This window comes from Carassius auratus, chromosome 2 (assembly GCF_003368295.1).
Source record: "Carassius auratus strain Wakin chromosome 2, ASM336829v1, whole genome shotgun sequence".
Classification (NCBI taxonomy): domain Eukaryota; kingdom Metazoa; phylum Chordata; class Actinopteri; order Cypriniformes; family Cyprinidae; genus Carassius; species Carassius auratus.
The window spans coordinates 9,331,057-9,348,344 of NC_039244.1; the positions used below are offsets into that span (position 1 = coordinate 9,331,057).

Below are 17,288 nucleotides of genomic sequence, written 5' to 3' on the forward strand. Positions count from 1 at the left end.
CTCCTTCCCCACAGTGTCTGTCATTTTATGAACCACATTCCTCACGTTCTCTGCTTAATTATTGCACCCAGCTGTCACTAGTTACCAATCATTACACTCTGTCAATTTCCCATTAGCGTTTGTCTCTCCTTGTGTATTTAACCCGGTCTGTCTTAGTATGTGTCACGGAGTCCTTGTTTAATTCATGTCCGTCACTTATCGTGCCCTTGCCTTGTGTCCGTGTTTGTTTATGTTTTGGATTTGTTGGATATAGACCCCTGCCTGGACTGTTTATTCTTTGGATTGCCCCTTTAATAAAGACGTACCCGCAATTGGATCTTTCTCTGTGGTTTCCTGTATTCCGGCCATGACAACAATATTTCAAAAACAATGAAACAAAGAAAACACCAAAATGTTGTTCCCTATGACTGACAAAATTCAGGCCAGATAAGATTGTAAGGCCACATCTAATCATCCCATTTATTCATGCAACCTAGATCTCAACAAAAAGGAACACAACACAAGATGAACTGCTAACCCTATTATGTGCCCCAATTTCCAAATCCTTAGTCATAAACGATGTCCCTATGTGTTTTTGTAAAGATGAAAGTTTAATGTACTCATTTGCTTATACCAGAGAAATTTGCTCAGTCATGTTTTATTAACAGAAAATATTGACCTTTTATTATTTCCATTTCATATTTTCTGTTTGAAGATATCCTACAGAACAATATCATTTTGCATGTAATCGGTTTGGACAGCAAACCTTTAAAAATTAAAATGTATATATACACACATACATAATCTAATCCCAGTTAATTGGACAGTAAATGGGAATATAGGTATCACAGATTATTGTTGCACTGTAAAATTAGTTACTGTAAAGCAGCTTGGTTAAGTTTATACATTGCATGCATGTGTATTCCATTGTGATGTTAAGTTTTGTTTATGTTTCCAATAACAGGCATTTGCTGACATCTTTTATTTCACTATTAATAGCATATAGCTACTATTATTTTCTATGCAGATTATAGCAAGTATTCCTATGTTTGCAAAAGAGAGTGCTATAATGTGTGACCTATTATGCAATATAAAATTAGATCAGTTTTAATGCTTTTTCTAATCAAAATGTAGGCTATGTGTATAATGACGTTTGTAAAAAAAATACCTATCAATCTGTACTGCATATATGGATCATAGTTAAAAATGAATTAAAATTATTTTTTGAATGCTATAAGAACATTAACAAATTAATTTAAATTAATCTGGTGATTAAACTGTAAACTGTGCAGTTCAGCACAAGTAGGTCTAAGTGTAAAGGAAGCAGATGAGAATGCAGGAGCATTCAGACTGTGGACTCTTAGTAAACAGAGTTAGTTAGTCATTAACACACTCTAAACACCACATTCTTCATTCCTGTTCAACTCTTATTTTTCAAAATGTAAGTCAAAATTTGTAATAATTTTTGAGGGTTATTAATTATTAGTAACAGAAGTACTGCAATTGTGAATTACTGATTGTCTCACTCTATTACCTAGTTGATGATATTAATGTTCTCAAAATTCCTGATTTGATTGATCTCAGCAGCTATTATTTGCTCAGTGAAAGGTTTGTTGGAGTTCAGTAAACTTTCTAAAGGCTGTTCATGCTGTGCTGTCCTGTTGGTTTAAAGACAAAACAGAGACCAATTAATGTTAGGACATTTCAATGTTTTTGATTCATGTGTCTTCCAGTGATTCTTATCTGAGGACAAATCTGGCATCTAACTACCCCTGTTGATATTTTGGATTACGGTAAGAATGATATTTGTGTGTTAATATTTTATACTGCAAACTTTAGCACTTTGAATTTAAGTAATCAGCCGTGCATCTCTAACAAAACCTTACATTTTTACATTTACATTTACATTTAATCATTTAGCAGATGCTTTTATCCAAAGCTACTTACAAATGAGAACAATAAGCAATCAGACCAACAAGTGAGCAACAGTATACAAGTGATGTGACAAGACTCAATTAGTATACCACAGTACACATAGCAAAGTTTATATATATATATATATATATATATATATAATAAAAAGAATAGAATAGTATAGAATAGGTAAGTGTCATTACTTAAGATTCTATAAAATCTTTAAATCTAAAAGATGCTCAATATTAATATAATATAAAGATGCTCAATATATCTTGATGTATTTACAGGATTTGTTGCCATGATGAGGAGTCTCTTCTTCTGTATCTCAGTACTGGCTGTATTTTGGTTTGATAGAGCTTTCTGCAAGTCAGGTATGAGGTTAATAGCCCTTTAGAATTTAGAAACAGAGTCAAAGTGTATGTATTATTCTTTTGAATTTGTCTGAATTGTATTGTTCCCTTTTGCAAGGGAACATCACGCTGCGTCCTATAGAGGGTGCTTTGGGAACGCTGTCAGCCACGCGTAAATAGTGCGTTTAACGTCTGAACGTTTTGCTCATTAATACGGCTGCATTTTAATTCACCTTAATCGGGTACATATTTACACAGCATTTTGAAAACAAATATATATATTAATTACATACGGTTTTTCTTTTAACTTTTATTATGAGAGCCAGTAATAGGATCTGTAATATGCTGCCAAACTTCCTTTTTTAGGACCTGATACGCCACTAGTACGCTTGAAAATAAAATGTGGCGTTTTGAATGAACTTCTGATAATAAAACTTCAATTTCTGCAGCTGAGAAATGTTTCTTTTTCAGTCGCTTTTGAGAAGACACGTTGAAATCCTTCGTTTGGTGTCATAATATGATGCTCATATATAGTTGTCAGTCGGATTTAATAGGCGGGATTTATGGTAATTGAGAGTGGGCGTGCACGCGCGTCCCATTTACGACTGATTGGAATTCATTAACACACACACACATTTCACTATCACATCTGACGTTTATGAAGTTTTTGTGAATCAGGAGAAGAGTTTTCGGAAAGTTCTCTTTACGCGCAAATCACTCAGATATTTACTCGTATATTTACGAATGTTTCATGAATGAGATCCAATGAACTTAACATTGGCAGGCGGAAGCCTATGACGTAAGCAAATGAGCGACTGTGGATATTAAATGCCACTTGTAGAACACATTATCGTCTTTTTTGTCTTCAAGTCTTGTGTATGAAGCTCAGATGAGTTTGACTCACGAGAGAGCAGGATGCGCTCACTGTTGCATTCGCAGAGCTACTAGAGCAGAGGTCTGTATTCAAATGTTGCCAGCATTTGCACGAGTGCATTAGCCTCTTGGGTTGAGTTGAACGAGCTTAATGCGATGCATTCGCGTTGGTTTCTTTTCTTGCCTGATTCTTGAGGGAATTAAGTGTTTGATCGGATTGAAGTGTTAGAGTGTGTACGGCTCTCAGGAGAGATAGCCACGCTGCGATATTTGATTGCATTGAGAATGCCTGATTCTTTTTGAGAATTTAGCCTCTCACTTGTGTTTCGGGTCTCACGGCTGCCGAGGCAGTTAATCAGGGCAATCATGGGTACTGTACTCTGGGCATGGAAGGAATCCGATGAGGAATGCTTTTTTCTCCAGAATTCCTTTTTGTGTGTATATATATATATATATATATATATATATATATATATATATATATATATATATATATATTACATTATTACTGATAAGGCTCCTGGCTTGGTAAAAAAAAAAAAAATAAGTCTAGGCTTCCTCATCCTCTCAGCTGTTCTTGAGCCTGGTAGCCCCCCTCCCTTGAGGGTTGATGTGCTGAGATCACATTTCCTAGTGCTCTCACAACAGAGCTCTGTGGCTGCAAGGTTATTAGGCTGCCTTTTTTATGAGCCATGCTAACTGTCTTTAGCACTGAGTATTGTCAGGCCTCCTATTGGTTTAGAGAGTCGTTTAGGCTGATGCCTCCACTCCTAAGAGCTCAAACTAGGATTGCATGTGAAGGTTACATTTCATTTAAGAGAGTCACTCTGCAGAGGCATCTGCTCACCTGAACTCTAGCTAAACTTGAAATCAAGTGTTCAACCCTCTATGGGGCCACCTTGATAGTTTTTATGTTGAGGAGGTTTGGCCTCCTCTCACTTAAGAGAGTCATTCTGCTGAGGCCTCCACTCACCTGAGCTCTAGCTAAGCTTGTAATCAAGTGTCCGGCCATCAGTGCAGCCGCCTTAATGGACATCCTTTATGTTGAATCGGTTTGGCCTCCTCTAACTTCAGAGAGTCATTCTGCTGTGGCCTCAGCTCATCTGAGCTCTAGCTAAGCTTGTAATCAAGTGTAATGAAGTGTTTGGCCCTCTGTGGGGCCGCCTTGATTGACAAACTTTATGCTGAGTCAGTCTGGCCTTCTCTCACTTAATAGAGTCATTCTGCTGAGGCCACCACTCATCAGAGCTTCAGTTAGGCAGTGTAATCAAGTGTTCGGCCTGTGGGGGCCACCTTCTTTGACAGCTTTTATGTTGAGTAGGTTTGGCCTCCTCTCACTTAAGAGAGTCATTCTGCTGAGGCCTCCACTCACCTGAGCTCTAGTTAAACTTGTAATCAAATGTTCGGCCCTCTCGAGGCCGCCTTGATAGACTGTCTTTATGTTGAGAAGGTTTGGCCTCCTCTGGCTTCAGAGAGTCATTCTGCTGAGGCTTCCGCTCATCTCAGCTCTAGCTAAGCTTGTAATCAAGTGTTCGACCCTCTGTGTGGCCGCCTTGATTGACAACCTTTGTGGAGTAGGTTTGGCCTCCTCTCGCTTCAAAGAGTCATTCTGCTGAGGGCTCCGCTCATCAGAGCTTCAGTTAGGCAGTGTAATCAAGTGTCCGGCCCTCTGTGGGGCCACCTTGATTGACAGCCTTTATTGAGTTGGTTTGGCCTCCTCTCACTTGAGAGAGTCATTCTGCTGAGGCCTCCGCTCATCAGAGCTAGTTAGATAATGTAAACAAGTGTTTCAGCCTCTTACCATGATTCGGTATCATGCCCGTGTCTCAGAAAAATAAAGAGGATGATGTATTCTACAAGTGCCCTTTTATATCTGCAGTCGCAAATTTGCTTACGTCATAGGCTTCTGGGAAAGAACCCCATGAGGAGGCCATTCCCCTTGTGGACTGGGCTTACACACCAGTAGGGCATTCCACACCTTCTGATGTGTAAACCAGAGCTATAGCATCAACAATCCAAAGAGACAGTCTTTGCTTAGTAACCGACAAACCCTTCTGGCGGCCTCCAAAGCAAACAAACAGCTGTTCAGGATGCCTAAACAGAGCCTTAACAGGGCAGAGAGGCCAATATGGATATTACCTGCTCTCTAAAGGGAGAAGAGAGCACTTTAGGAATATAGTTATGTCTCAGTTTAAAAAATGACCTTGCAGTCATTGAGCCCAAACTCAAGACATGAGGTGCTGATCGACAGCGCTTGTAAGTCACCCACATGCTTAACCAATGCCAAAGCAAGAAGAAGGGCTGTTTTAAGCTATAAAGGCCGCATATCAGCCGAACTGAGCAGCTCAAATGGGGGCCTTTTCAAGGCCCGTAGGACTATGCATAAGTCTCAACATGGCACAGTCTGAGGGCAAGGAGGATTCAGTCTCATCCCGCCCTGCAGAGATTTAATGACCAAGTTGTTTCTGCCTATTGAATGGCCATCCTCGAGAGAATGATTTGCTGCGATGGTCTTCACATATACTTTGAGTGTGGATCCTTATCCAGCAGCTTTTGCAGAAAAGTCAGCACGCAGGACACGTCACATGAATGTAGGCATTGCTACTGAGCTGTCCAGGAGCCGAATGCCAGAATGCCCTCCAACAGCATGCCCCACCCGGAATTGGACACGTTAGTCATGATCACTTTCCTTTTGGAGGCCACGCCCATCCTCACTCCATTCATAAAATGGCGAAAGGTCCTCCAGGGGTCCACAGCTCCAACACAGCTGTGGTCCAACCTGACCAGAAACATCTTCAACCGCCAAGCATGGGGTGGGACTTGGGCTTTTAGCCAAAATTGGAGGGGCTGCAGGTGGAGCAGGCACAGCGGAGTTACAGAAGTGGAAGAGGCCATAAGGTCGAGCAGGCTCTGAAAAACCCTCAGGGGGCATGTCATCCCCGGTGTGAGGGAAGCCGTCAATCTCTAAATTGTCATGGACCAATCCAGCGAAATCCATGCCCACATTAGGGTGGAGTCTTGAACAGTTCCCATAAAGACAGTTTGTCATCTGGACAACAACTGACTCATGATGATGACCAACATGAGGCACTTAAGTGACTGAGCAGCAGCTCTTTGTGAGTGTTCAGTTCCCGTTCTGATCTGTCTAAAACCAGCCAATCGTCGAGGTAGTTCAATAAGTTCATTCCCTTCTGAATGAAAGGGGACAGAGTCGCATCTATGCACTTCGTAAAAGTGTGTGGGGCCAGAGACAGTCCAAACAGAAGTACTGCATACTGAGGCCACTCCCTCGAACACGAATCTCAAGAATGGTCTGTGACAGGGGCTATGTGGATGTGAAAGTAAGCATCTTTGAAATCCACAGTCAAAAACCAATCCTCAAGCAAGCTCTTCTGATTTCTGAGATCTAGAATGGGTCTGAGCCCACCGTATCTCTTTGGACAAAGGAAATAGTGGCTGAAAAAACCTGACTCGCTGGTCGCTGAGAGCACTATTTCCACAGCACCATTTGCATGCAGTTAAGGTGATTTTCATGTGCATCTAGTCAGTAAAGGTGCTGCTAGTATATTTCAGCACGTGCATTGAGATCAGGATTGCCAGGTTTTCACAACAAAGCCTGCCCAGTTGCTTCTCAAAACTAGCTCAATCGTGTTTGCAGGGGGTTCCCCGATAAAAAATTGCGTCCCGGGGTTAAAATACACGTTTTTTTTTGGCAGAGTTGCCTTGGTAAAATTTGCATTTTAGGGGCTAACATTAGATATCACATTATTGGGATTGGGGTTGCTTCCACCCATGGACATGAAAAAACAACCGCATACTTGGCAACACTGGTTGGACTTTACTACGCAGAGCCGTAGTTCACTGACAAACTACACAAAATTGAATTCAAAATCGCAGTCAATTCATTGCCGATTTTGAAAGCGATTTTGAGTAGATTTTCAGTGAACTACGGCTCTGTGTATTAAATGTCGCCCCGCCTGAACCAGTGTTGCCAAGTCTGCGGTTGTTTTTCATGTCCGTGGGTCGAAGCGACCCCATTCCTAACGTGATATTTAGCCCCTAAAATACAAATTTTACCAAAGCAACTCTGGCAAAAAAAAAAAAAAAAACGTGTATTTTAACCCCGGGAGGCAATTTTTTTATAGGGGAACCTCCTGGATACGCGATTGGGCTAGTTTTTGACTAGTTTTGAGAAGGAACTGGGCAGACTTTGTTGTGAAAACCTGTCCACCCTGATCTGAACGCACGTGCTGGAAATATACTACTAATTACAGGAGTGCCTTTACTGATGAGATGCGCATGAAAATTGCATTTTATTTTCTGCACAGCCCTACACGCAGTGCTTGCACCTCCTGCCAGAGAACAACAGCTTCTGTGGCAGAAGCTCACAGGCCTGTGAGTGAACTGTAGCGAGTAGCCTCGTCGAATAGTTCCCAAAACCGATCTCGAGATTTCCAGAATGGCTGCTCAGGCCGTATAATGGTAGGCAAGAGGTTTTATTTTCTCAAATGAGAGATAATCTTGAAAAAGTGTCTGTGTTAGTGTAAGTGAGTGCAAGAGGATGATGAATTTTGCTTTTTAAAGTATTTGTTAGAAGTTTGGCTTGAAACACTTGGAGGATCGCCATTGTGTACAGCGCCGAGCTGGCCTGTCCGGCTGCTGCGAAAGCACTGGTGGCAATAGCTGAGGTGGTCGTACAGGGCTTGGCTGCATGGCCCTTTAAGCTGAGGACAGAAGGTGGGGGGCGATCTTTTCATCCAGGGGGGTAGTTTGGTGAATTCTCTTTTGTGAGCGCCGTCAACGGTGGTGAAAGCTGCTGCAATAGAGGGGTTTACCTGTGCCGAATAGGAGGCTCGTCACATCTTGGTAAAGATGGCAAGAACGGGGCTGGGCGCTGGTGGGAGGATTTCTGGCGGGTCTCTGGCAGAAACCATTTGTCCAGTAAGCCATGGGCAGGCTCATCCGCAGGGCCGTTTGAAGAAAATTTGGGGGCCCCAAGCAAAATGGACATAGAGGCCCCCCGACACCCACATTCACGCAAAGCCTACAGGAACCACAGCATAGCCATACAGTTTAAGTTCACCCACGCTTTATATAAATAAAAAAGGTTTACAGTGCAAATACTGCTTGAAAAAATAGTTTGGTGGGAATTCAATAGTGATTTGAATGACAGCACACACTTATCAGTTTAAACTCTGGGCTGTGCAGGATATCAGCTATAATTATAGAGCTTGTGGTACCTTGTGCTATAGAGGAAACATCAGCACTGAGAAGTGATGCATCTGTTGATGTTGAGAATGAAGTTGATGGTGTAGCTGGGAAAATAATAAAAAAAAAAAAATCTGAAATTACCTGTGATGTATGTTTTACCATTTCACTGTAAGCATTGAAAGAGGTCACTATTAACAGCTCATGGGTGCGTTTCCCAAAACGATAGTTGCTAACTAAGATAGATGGTAGACACTTTATAATAACAATCATTAATAGATGGTAAATTGATAGTTAATTTATCTTTAGTTAATTGTCATTTAACTGTTAGCAAACAGTATTTTTACTTATTATAAAGTTTACAAAAAAATTTAAGATATGTTAGCATTTCCATATTTTGATATTAGAAGGGAAGGGATGCACAGCAACTGCTTTCACTACCAATGCTTAAAATCATCCCAAGCTAATGTTTGATGCACAGAATTTATTGTGTGGTTTTCATAACCCACATTTGGTAAATAGATTATTACGGTGGAATAGTATAGCATGCTATTTGGTATACCACTTTCATCTAAGGCTGTAGCTATCAACTTTTTTAGTAATCGAATATTCTACCAAAAATTCCATCGATTAATTGAGTAATCGGATAAAATGTGTTTTTGCTTATTAATATTAATTATGCAAGAGAAAATAAGACTCCTGGGTCTCTTAAAATGAACAACTAAGTTTCCTTTTTTAGAAAAAAAATAGAAAAATTTAAATGCATAGAATGCAATGCATACATCAAAAATAAACATTTAATTATTATCCATTGTTTCTCTGTCTGTACTTGTACTGTGAACAATTACAATAAGTGCCATTCAGTTGGGGTTTTAAATAAAGCATTTTCTGAGATGCACATTAAACATTAAACACAAAACATTAATTTAATTTATCTTTTAATTATTGAAAATTAAGCAAACTTAACTTTTTGGTAAACAAAGGGGATTTACTATTAAAAATAAAAACATGGAAGAAATTTTGTGTGATTAAACCTTAAAAAAAATGTTTGATTTTTTTTAGTTTTAGGCTATGTACATTCTGCTGAACAATAGTAATACATGTCTGGCAAATACTTGTCTAAAACAGGACTTTTATTTTGACGGATTGACAGTTTCTTTACAGTTCTGTGTATGTGATGTGACGCTAGTTTTACTCGTAGGTATCAAACGGTCAAATGCTCATGAAGAGACTGTCAAAAAGCAGTTCTGGAGATGTTGTTCATGTGTTCACGTCTTATTTAGTGAGACAACAGACGCTGAACTCACCGGAGCGTCACGCACGCTTCAGTATGTTAATAAAGGAAGGAGAGCTTCTGCTCCATTCATTAACACAGACACGCAGAACATACAGGATTCATATTTAAATAGACTGTCCCGGCTTAATATTTACAGATATTAGTCCATATCATGATTTGATGTAAGTGCAATGACTTATTTTTAATTAATTCATTCAAAATCTGGCAAATTACATGCCATTCCGCGTTAAACTGTAAATTCTGTTTTTATGACTGGATTCCGCGATTCCCGCCGCGTTTTCTGCGTCGCGGAAATCATAGGGCCAAATCTTGCAATCAACACACGCCACAACGTTCTCTTTACATTTGCCCGCACCCTCAAATCAAAACACTGCTGACTCCTTGCAGTATGCGATTTCTGTTCTGCGTCTTCCTTATCCCGTTAAAAATTAATCTTGCTGCCGCGTTCTGAATTAATTGTAAAGGTTTGATAGAATTGGCTGGAAGACCTGCCAAGAGGGCATTGCAATAGTCCAGCCTGGACAGAACAAGAGCTTGAACAAGGAGTTGTGCAGCATGTTCCGAAAGAAAGGGCTTGATCTTCTTGATGTTGAATAAAGCAAATCTGCAGGATCGTACAGTTTTATCAGTGTGGTCTGAGAAAGTCAGCTGATCATCAATCATAACTCCAAGGCTTCTAGCTGTTTTTGAAGGAGTCATGGTTGATGTGCCTAACTTGATGGTGAAATTGTGATGGAACGATGGGTTTGCTGGAATCACAAGCAGTTCTGTCTTGGCAAGGTTGAGTTGAAGGTGATGGTCCATCATCCAGGAAGAAATGTCAGTTAGACAAGCTGAGATGCGAATAGCTACCGTCGGATCATCAGGATGGAATGAGAGGTAGAGTTGAGTGTCATCAGCATAGCAGTGGTATGAAAAGCCATGTTTTGAATGACAGAACCTAATTATGTCATGTAGACAGAGAAGAGAAGTGGTCCAAGAACTGAGCCCTGAGGCACCCCAGTAGTTAGATGTTGAGACTTGGACACCTCACCTCTCCAAGATACTTTGAAGGACCTATCTGATAGGTAAGACTCAAACCATTGAAGTGTTGTTCCTGAGATGCCTTTCGCCAGTAGCGTTGATAGGAGGATCTGGTGGTTAACGGTGTCAAAAGCAGCGGACAGATCAAGTAATATAAGTACTGAATATTTGGATTCTGCTCTTGCCAGTATTAGAGCTTCAACAACTGAGAGCAAGGCCGTCTCAGTTGAATGTCCCCTTCTGAAGCCAGATTGGTTGCTGTCAAGGAGATTGTTGTGTGTGAGAAATGTAGAGACTTGATTGAACACAGCTCGTTCAAGTGTTTTTGCAATAAAAGGAAGAGGGGAAACTGGTCTGTAGTTCTCTAAAAGAGATGGGTTGAGGTTGGGTTTCTTAAGTAGTGGAGTTATACGTGCCTGTCTAAATGATGAGGGAAAAACACCAGTGTGGAGGGAAGTGTTGATGATGTGAGTGAGTGCAGGTACAACTTCAGGAGAAATGGCTTGAAGGAGATGAGATGGAATTGGATCAAGCGGGCAAGTTGTAGGGTGATTAGAAAGGATGAGTTTTGACACTTCTGCCTCAGAGAGTGAAGAGAAGGATGTAAATGAGTGTACGTTTGCTGGTGATATTAGCTTGACTAATTGTGGTGTGGAAAATTGTGCACTAATGTGTTTAATTTTATTAATGAAAAACGTTGCAAAGTCGTCAGCTATTAGAGATGAAGCAGGAGGAGGAGGAGGACAAAGAAGTGAGGAAAATGTTTTAAAAAGCATGCGAGAGTTAGATGAATTGTTAATTTTGTTATGGTAGTATGTCCTTTTAGCAGAGGAGACATTAGCAGAGAAAAAAGATAGGAGTGACTGATACACAATAAGATCAGTAGTATTTTTGGACTTGCGCCACACCCTTTCAGAAGCTCTAAGCTTAGAACGGTGTTCGTGTAGAACATCAGATAACCAAGGGGCAGAAGGAGTGTTACAGGCTGGCCTGGAAGATAAGGGGCAAACAGTGTCTAAACAAGATGTAAGAGTGGAGCAGAAAGTATCAGTAGCACTGTTAGCATCCAAAGATGCAAACAGTTTAGGGGAAGGAAGTGAAGATGAAACCATTGCAGATAGCCGGGAGGGTGAAAGTGTGCGTAGGTTACGTTGAAAGATGACTTGTGGAGGGGTAAGTGATGTGTCAGGGATCATGTTGAGGTTAAGAGTGAGGAGGAAGTGATCCGACGTGTGCAGTGGAGTAACCATAACAAGATCAGTAGAGCAGTTTCGTGTATAAATAAGGTCCAGTTGGTTGCCTGATTTGTGAGTAGCAGTAGTTGACACTCGGTTGAGATCAAAAGAGGCAAGCAGAGTGTGGAAATCAGCAAACAGAGGTTTATCTAGATGAATGTTGAAATCTCCAAGCATAACTAGGGGAGTACCATCCTCAGAAAAGGTTGAGAGCAACACATCTAATTCATCCAAAAAGTTACCCAGTGGTCCTGGGTAAATTTATTTTAAAAGGGTAGGTAACAGTAACTGAATGAGATTCAAAGGATCTGTTGATACCCAAAGATGGTAAAGGATTAAATTTCCAATCATTAGAGATGAGCAGACCAGTACCTCCACCTCTTCCAGTCAAACGGGGAGAGTGGGAAAATGAAAAATTTTTGGAGAGTGCTGCAGGTGTAGCAGTGTCCTCTGGTTTGATCCAGGTCTCTGTTAGGGCCATGAGATTAAGCTTTGAATGACTAATAATAGAAGTAATGAAATCGGTTTTGTTTACAGCAGACTGGCAATTCCAGAGACCAATAGGAAAAGAAATAGGCAAAGTATGCAGGTCGTTAAGATGGCGCTGTCTACATTGTGTGTTGCATGGTTTACGAGTGGTAATGATAGTAGGGATCTGGAAACACATAGTAAGATTTGGTTATAAACAAAAAACAACTGAAACAGAAATGAAACAAGGAAAAGGAAAAAGAGTAATCAAAAAAATACTTATATCCCCTGCCGGTGTCCCTGCCCGGTGGAGTTGCACAGTAGAGTCGATGGTCTTTACACTCTTCGGTCTTCACACGAGGAGGCCTTAACTGGAGGGCTGCCGCGACCGCTGCCGCGGTATACTAATCTTTTTTTAAACCAGACAAAATGGAAATTGAATTCAGCTGAACATACTTTACTGTTTATCACAACAAAGGTCTAAGCAAGCGCACAACACTGACAACGTATGCGATAGAGTACGATACCAAACGCAGCACGTTTCAACACAGTAAACAAACAAGTGTTTCCTAGCAATGACAACTGCGCTAAACACTAATGAGACAAGAAATAAATACACTTACGATCTGCTTTTAACTCCCGCTGATTTAACTGCTTCTCACAAAGGGTATTTCTTTACACTCTCTTGGCTGGTGCTTGAACACTTTACTGTTTATCACAACAAAGGTCTAAGCAAGTGCACAACACTGACAACGTATGCGATAGAGTACGAGACCAAATAATAATTAATATATATCTATATAATCTAAATGAGGAAAATAATCCCTTCAATGATGTTTACAGAAGACAATAAGGAACATAATATGCATTTCTGCCTAGACTATCTGCACTTACACGAAGAAAGAACTACAAACAAGTGTGGGGAAATGTTATAGTGTATTTCAAACTTACAATGGAAATTACTTTAAAGAAGCATTTTATTTTATTTTTTAGTTTTATTTAAGAATAAAAATTCTCTCTCTCTCTCTCACACACACACACTCTATCTCTCTCTCTCCCTCCCTCTCCCACACACCCTCTCCCTCTCTCACACACACACACACACACATACACAAACACACACACTCTCCATCCCTCCCTCTCCCTCTCCCTCTCCCTCACACACACACACACACTCTCTCTCTCTATCTCTCTCTCTCTTTCTCTCTCACACTCACACTCACACTCACGCAAAGGATGGGGTGCACAGTCACCCAGATACACTCACACTAACAAATTGTATATGGGTAACAAATTGTATAGGGTCCATGGCACGCGTCTTCCGCGCCCCGCTTAACGCCCCATTCGCGCCGCGAGACCTCATGACTAGAGGTCTTCACAGGTCCAAAAATTCGTGCCCGAACCCGACAGAGACCCGTAATGTACTATACCGAACCGACCCGGACCCGTCTATTATTTCAAAAGCTGGACCCGGACCCGCCGGGAAGACACAGACCCGGCTGGATCCGACGTTCACATATTCCACCTTAAATTGCTATTACTAGTCAATAAACCTGTTGCGAAGAATACCGCTTTTTGTCTTACCTAATTTAAAGAGCCGTGGTCTCTCTTCCTTGTACCTGACTGCCTGTGAAGCATTACAATCTTCCAAAAAGAAAGTTATTCATGTTATTCCTCTCGTTATTCCAAGTCCAAGCGGAATCCACTCATTATTTCAGCTTCAAAAGTCCACTTGATGTCACGGTGACGGATGACAAATGGTACTGTGCACATGTACATTCTGACTCAAGTTAATTCGCATAATAACTTACACTGTTTGCCTTTTGAACTATAATAACGATCGCTCGTGCAATTCCATGGCCACTGACGTTATTTATTTGCTATCATCTGATCTCTGTCTGTGCTCTCTGCTCTGCATCGAATCTGAATCTGAACCACTAAAACTTTAAGATTAAACGGTTCATTTATAATATTATAAAAACGGGAGAAAATGTAAAATGCGGTTTGGTGGTCGAAGTGTCCCTCACTGCTTGCCATAGAAACATAACTGCACATGCAACCTAAAATGCTTTAACGCAATTTGAGCGTCATAGAAAACATTCATGTGACAGTTCACCTCAGATTGTGTTGCTGATTTGAAATATATTAAACATGAGTGTGTCAAGTCTGCAAGCATTACCATATGTGCACTTGTATTAACTCTTGAGTCACTTTTTTTGGCTCACTCTTTTCTTTTCCTAATTTTACAAGTTGCAAGTTAAAAAAAACACAAGCAGTCTTTGATCACGGCCGGATGTTATCCGAGTCCGATGACTCCGATCGCACGGGTATTACACATAATGTTAAACAGACCCGGGACCCGAGGTAATAGATTCGGACCCGCCCCGGACCCGGCTGATGATTTAAAATATAGCCCCGAACCCGTACGGGTCCCGGGTCGGGTCCGGGGTCGACGGGTCTCGGGTGCACTGTGAAGACCTCTACTCCAGACGCGCATAAACGCGCCTTTGCATTGACTTAACATTGAAATCATTCGCGCCAGACGCTCTATTCGCGTTTGGTGTGAACACAGCATTACAAATCGAACATTGTAGTAACTTCCAACACAATACAAATAATAATAATAATAACAAATTAGTTAATTATACTAGAAAAGTAAATAAATACATAGATAAATACAAAAGGAGAAAATAAAGACAAAATTAAATATATGGAAAAACATATTTTTCAAATTAAACAAAAAAGTTAATCAATACATACTATACAATACAATACAACACAATACTGTTGATGATAATTACTACAGGATTTGAAAAAAAAAATCAATGTCTTCATTAAATCCAGGTGACTCTGTGCTGTTGAGAGTAGAAATCCAAAACATCTTACACTGCGAAAGGCATTTCAATCTATTGAAAGTGGGGTCTTATGTTGCATGGAATATAATCAATTCCATTTCCAAGGGAGCTGTCACTAACATGGCCTGACCTATAGTAATGCCTTGCCTTGTACTGATTATATGTATTTAATTATGATTATTACAATGAAAGAAAAGAAAAAAAAGAAAGAAAGAACAGAATTATAACTGGGACGCCAGCATTTTAAAGATTTAAAATGTTAAAAACCAGACTCCAGAAGTGGATTGCAGTAGTAAAAGGATGCTCTGCAAATTGCATATTCATGTTTGTAACATTAATTCCTAATATTATGCATGCAACTTTTGCAAATAAATAAAGCTGTCAGAAGACACAATTCTTTCTCGATGTATTATCCCTTAAGTTTTTGTAGTAAGCAATAGGCTTAAAGCCAATTTGGAAACCAACTGTGTGTTGCTCTGCCTTATCAACCCTCTGTATATTTTGGTCAGCATTTTCTAGCAGCCCAAAAGCACACATGCTCCTTCGTTCAAGAAGAGCCAACAATTTCATGGAGGAAATAAAGCCTCCATCATTGGAGCGGGAGTGTAGGGAGGAACTGTGTGATTTTGAAGAAGCAAGGGAAATCTTTAAAACAAGGGACGCCACGGTTGGTCATCTCAGCTCCTTAGTTTATTAATATTTTTTCTCCTAAATAATGATCCACTAACTGATCTTTTCATCTTGCAGTTGGAATTCTGGACAGCATATAAAGGTTAGTGATGTCTGTCTTGGAATTATTCATTGCATCATAACTGCTGGTACTCATTAGTTGTTCTGCACCCTTAGATGGAAACCAGTGCGACTTGAATCCATGTATTCATGGGAAGTGTGTGGACCTGTTACAAGATTACTCCTGCACCTGCAAAACTGGATTTGAAGGGAAACGCTGTGACCTCCGTGAGCCTGTATTTTTTTATTTTATACACTTTACATGTTCAAATGTTTTAAACTATCCAGGGGCCCTTGACGTGTTCACACATTGCTAAACCTTGGAATCTGTGGCCATCAGAGCTTGACAGAGATCATGGGGTGGAGAAGGTGGATCTGGTTAGACACTGGTTGGGGGGCCCATGGTGCACTTTGATATAGCCATTTTCAGGAAGTGGGCAGTTGTAGATTTTCCACAATTTACTATTAGATTGCCGCCCTAAAAGAAAGCCTTGCCACACCTGCTGCCACCCCAGTTGGCAGCAACGACTTAAAAGTTATGGCCAATTTGAAAATTTATGAGCATGATTCTCCAATGTCTGACAGTGAATGCAGCCAGAGCGGCAAGAGACTGATTTAAACGGAATAAACTTAATGAGTGCGTGCAAAGCGAGGGAACCAGGAGTCGCGAAGAGACACAGGAGGACAGTTAAAAATGGATTATCTATCTATCAAGAAATGAAACTATAATGAAAGCACAGTGTAACATAGTTGTAATGTTGTCTTTGAGATTATAAATATCAGGTTGAAGAACCTTATTTTCACAGACTTTACAGTGGTGTAGTCTACTACGTGATACACTTTTAAAAAGCGTGAGGGTACGTAACAACTAAATTTTGTTTCAGAACATTCACACTTTGATTCATAAATTCACCTTGTCTGTGCTTGCAAAGTGACATGGATTGAATCGAGGAATTCAGTCACAAATGAAACTTGCAGAACGTCACAGAATTCGGCCATATTTTGATGAAAAAAAAATCAAAAGTTGGGCTGTAATGTAAATTTAATAAAATCTCGATATGAACTAGAATTTGGAAATATTCACTTGTTAAGTCTGACGTCATATAGTAACGCTTCTGTGTCCAAACACTCTATCAGTTACCACGAGAAAACAACAAAAGGTGCTAATATAAACTCACAATGTGATAGAATACTAGCGAAAAAGTTATAATCTTAACCTTTAACTTCATACTGAAGTCCCAGATAGGCAGACAATGAAAATATAAATATGTAAAAATATATAAAAATTATTTGTGTTTGGGATGCTGTGAGCACGGAGACTGTAGTGTATATCGTAAGTTTGAAAGCGTTTAAC

The 17,288-nt window shown here is 40.3% G+C and overlaps 1 protein-coding gene across 2 annotated transcripts in view; it reads left to right on the top strand.

The window, feature by feature from the left end:
• Nucleotides 1-1,323: 1,323 nt before the first annotated feature.
• The window catches only part of LOC113114990 (vitamin K-dependent protein C-like), a 32,400-nt gene continuing 16,435 nt past the window's right edge, over nt 1,324-17,288 (top strand). The window contains exons 1-6 of one of the 2 annotated variants that reach the window (XM_026282177.1): nt 1,324-1,420; nt 1,713-1,772; nt 2,184-2,267; nt 15,715-15,872; nt 15,953-15,977; nt 16,052-16,162. In XM_026282177.1, coding sequence (XP_026137962.1) covers nt 2,195-2,267; nt 15,715-15,872; nt 15,953-15,977; nt 16,052-16,162 — 367 coding nt within the window. In that variant the 5' untranslated portion in view covers nt 1,324-1,420; nt 1,713-1,772; nt 2,184-2,194. Of the gene's footprint in view, nt 1,421-1,599; nt 1,773-2,183; nt 2,268-15,714; nt 15,873-15,952; nt 15,978-16,051; nt 16,163-17,288 lie in introns of those variants that run through there. The other variant, XM_026282168.1, reaches the window with a different exon arrangement.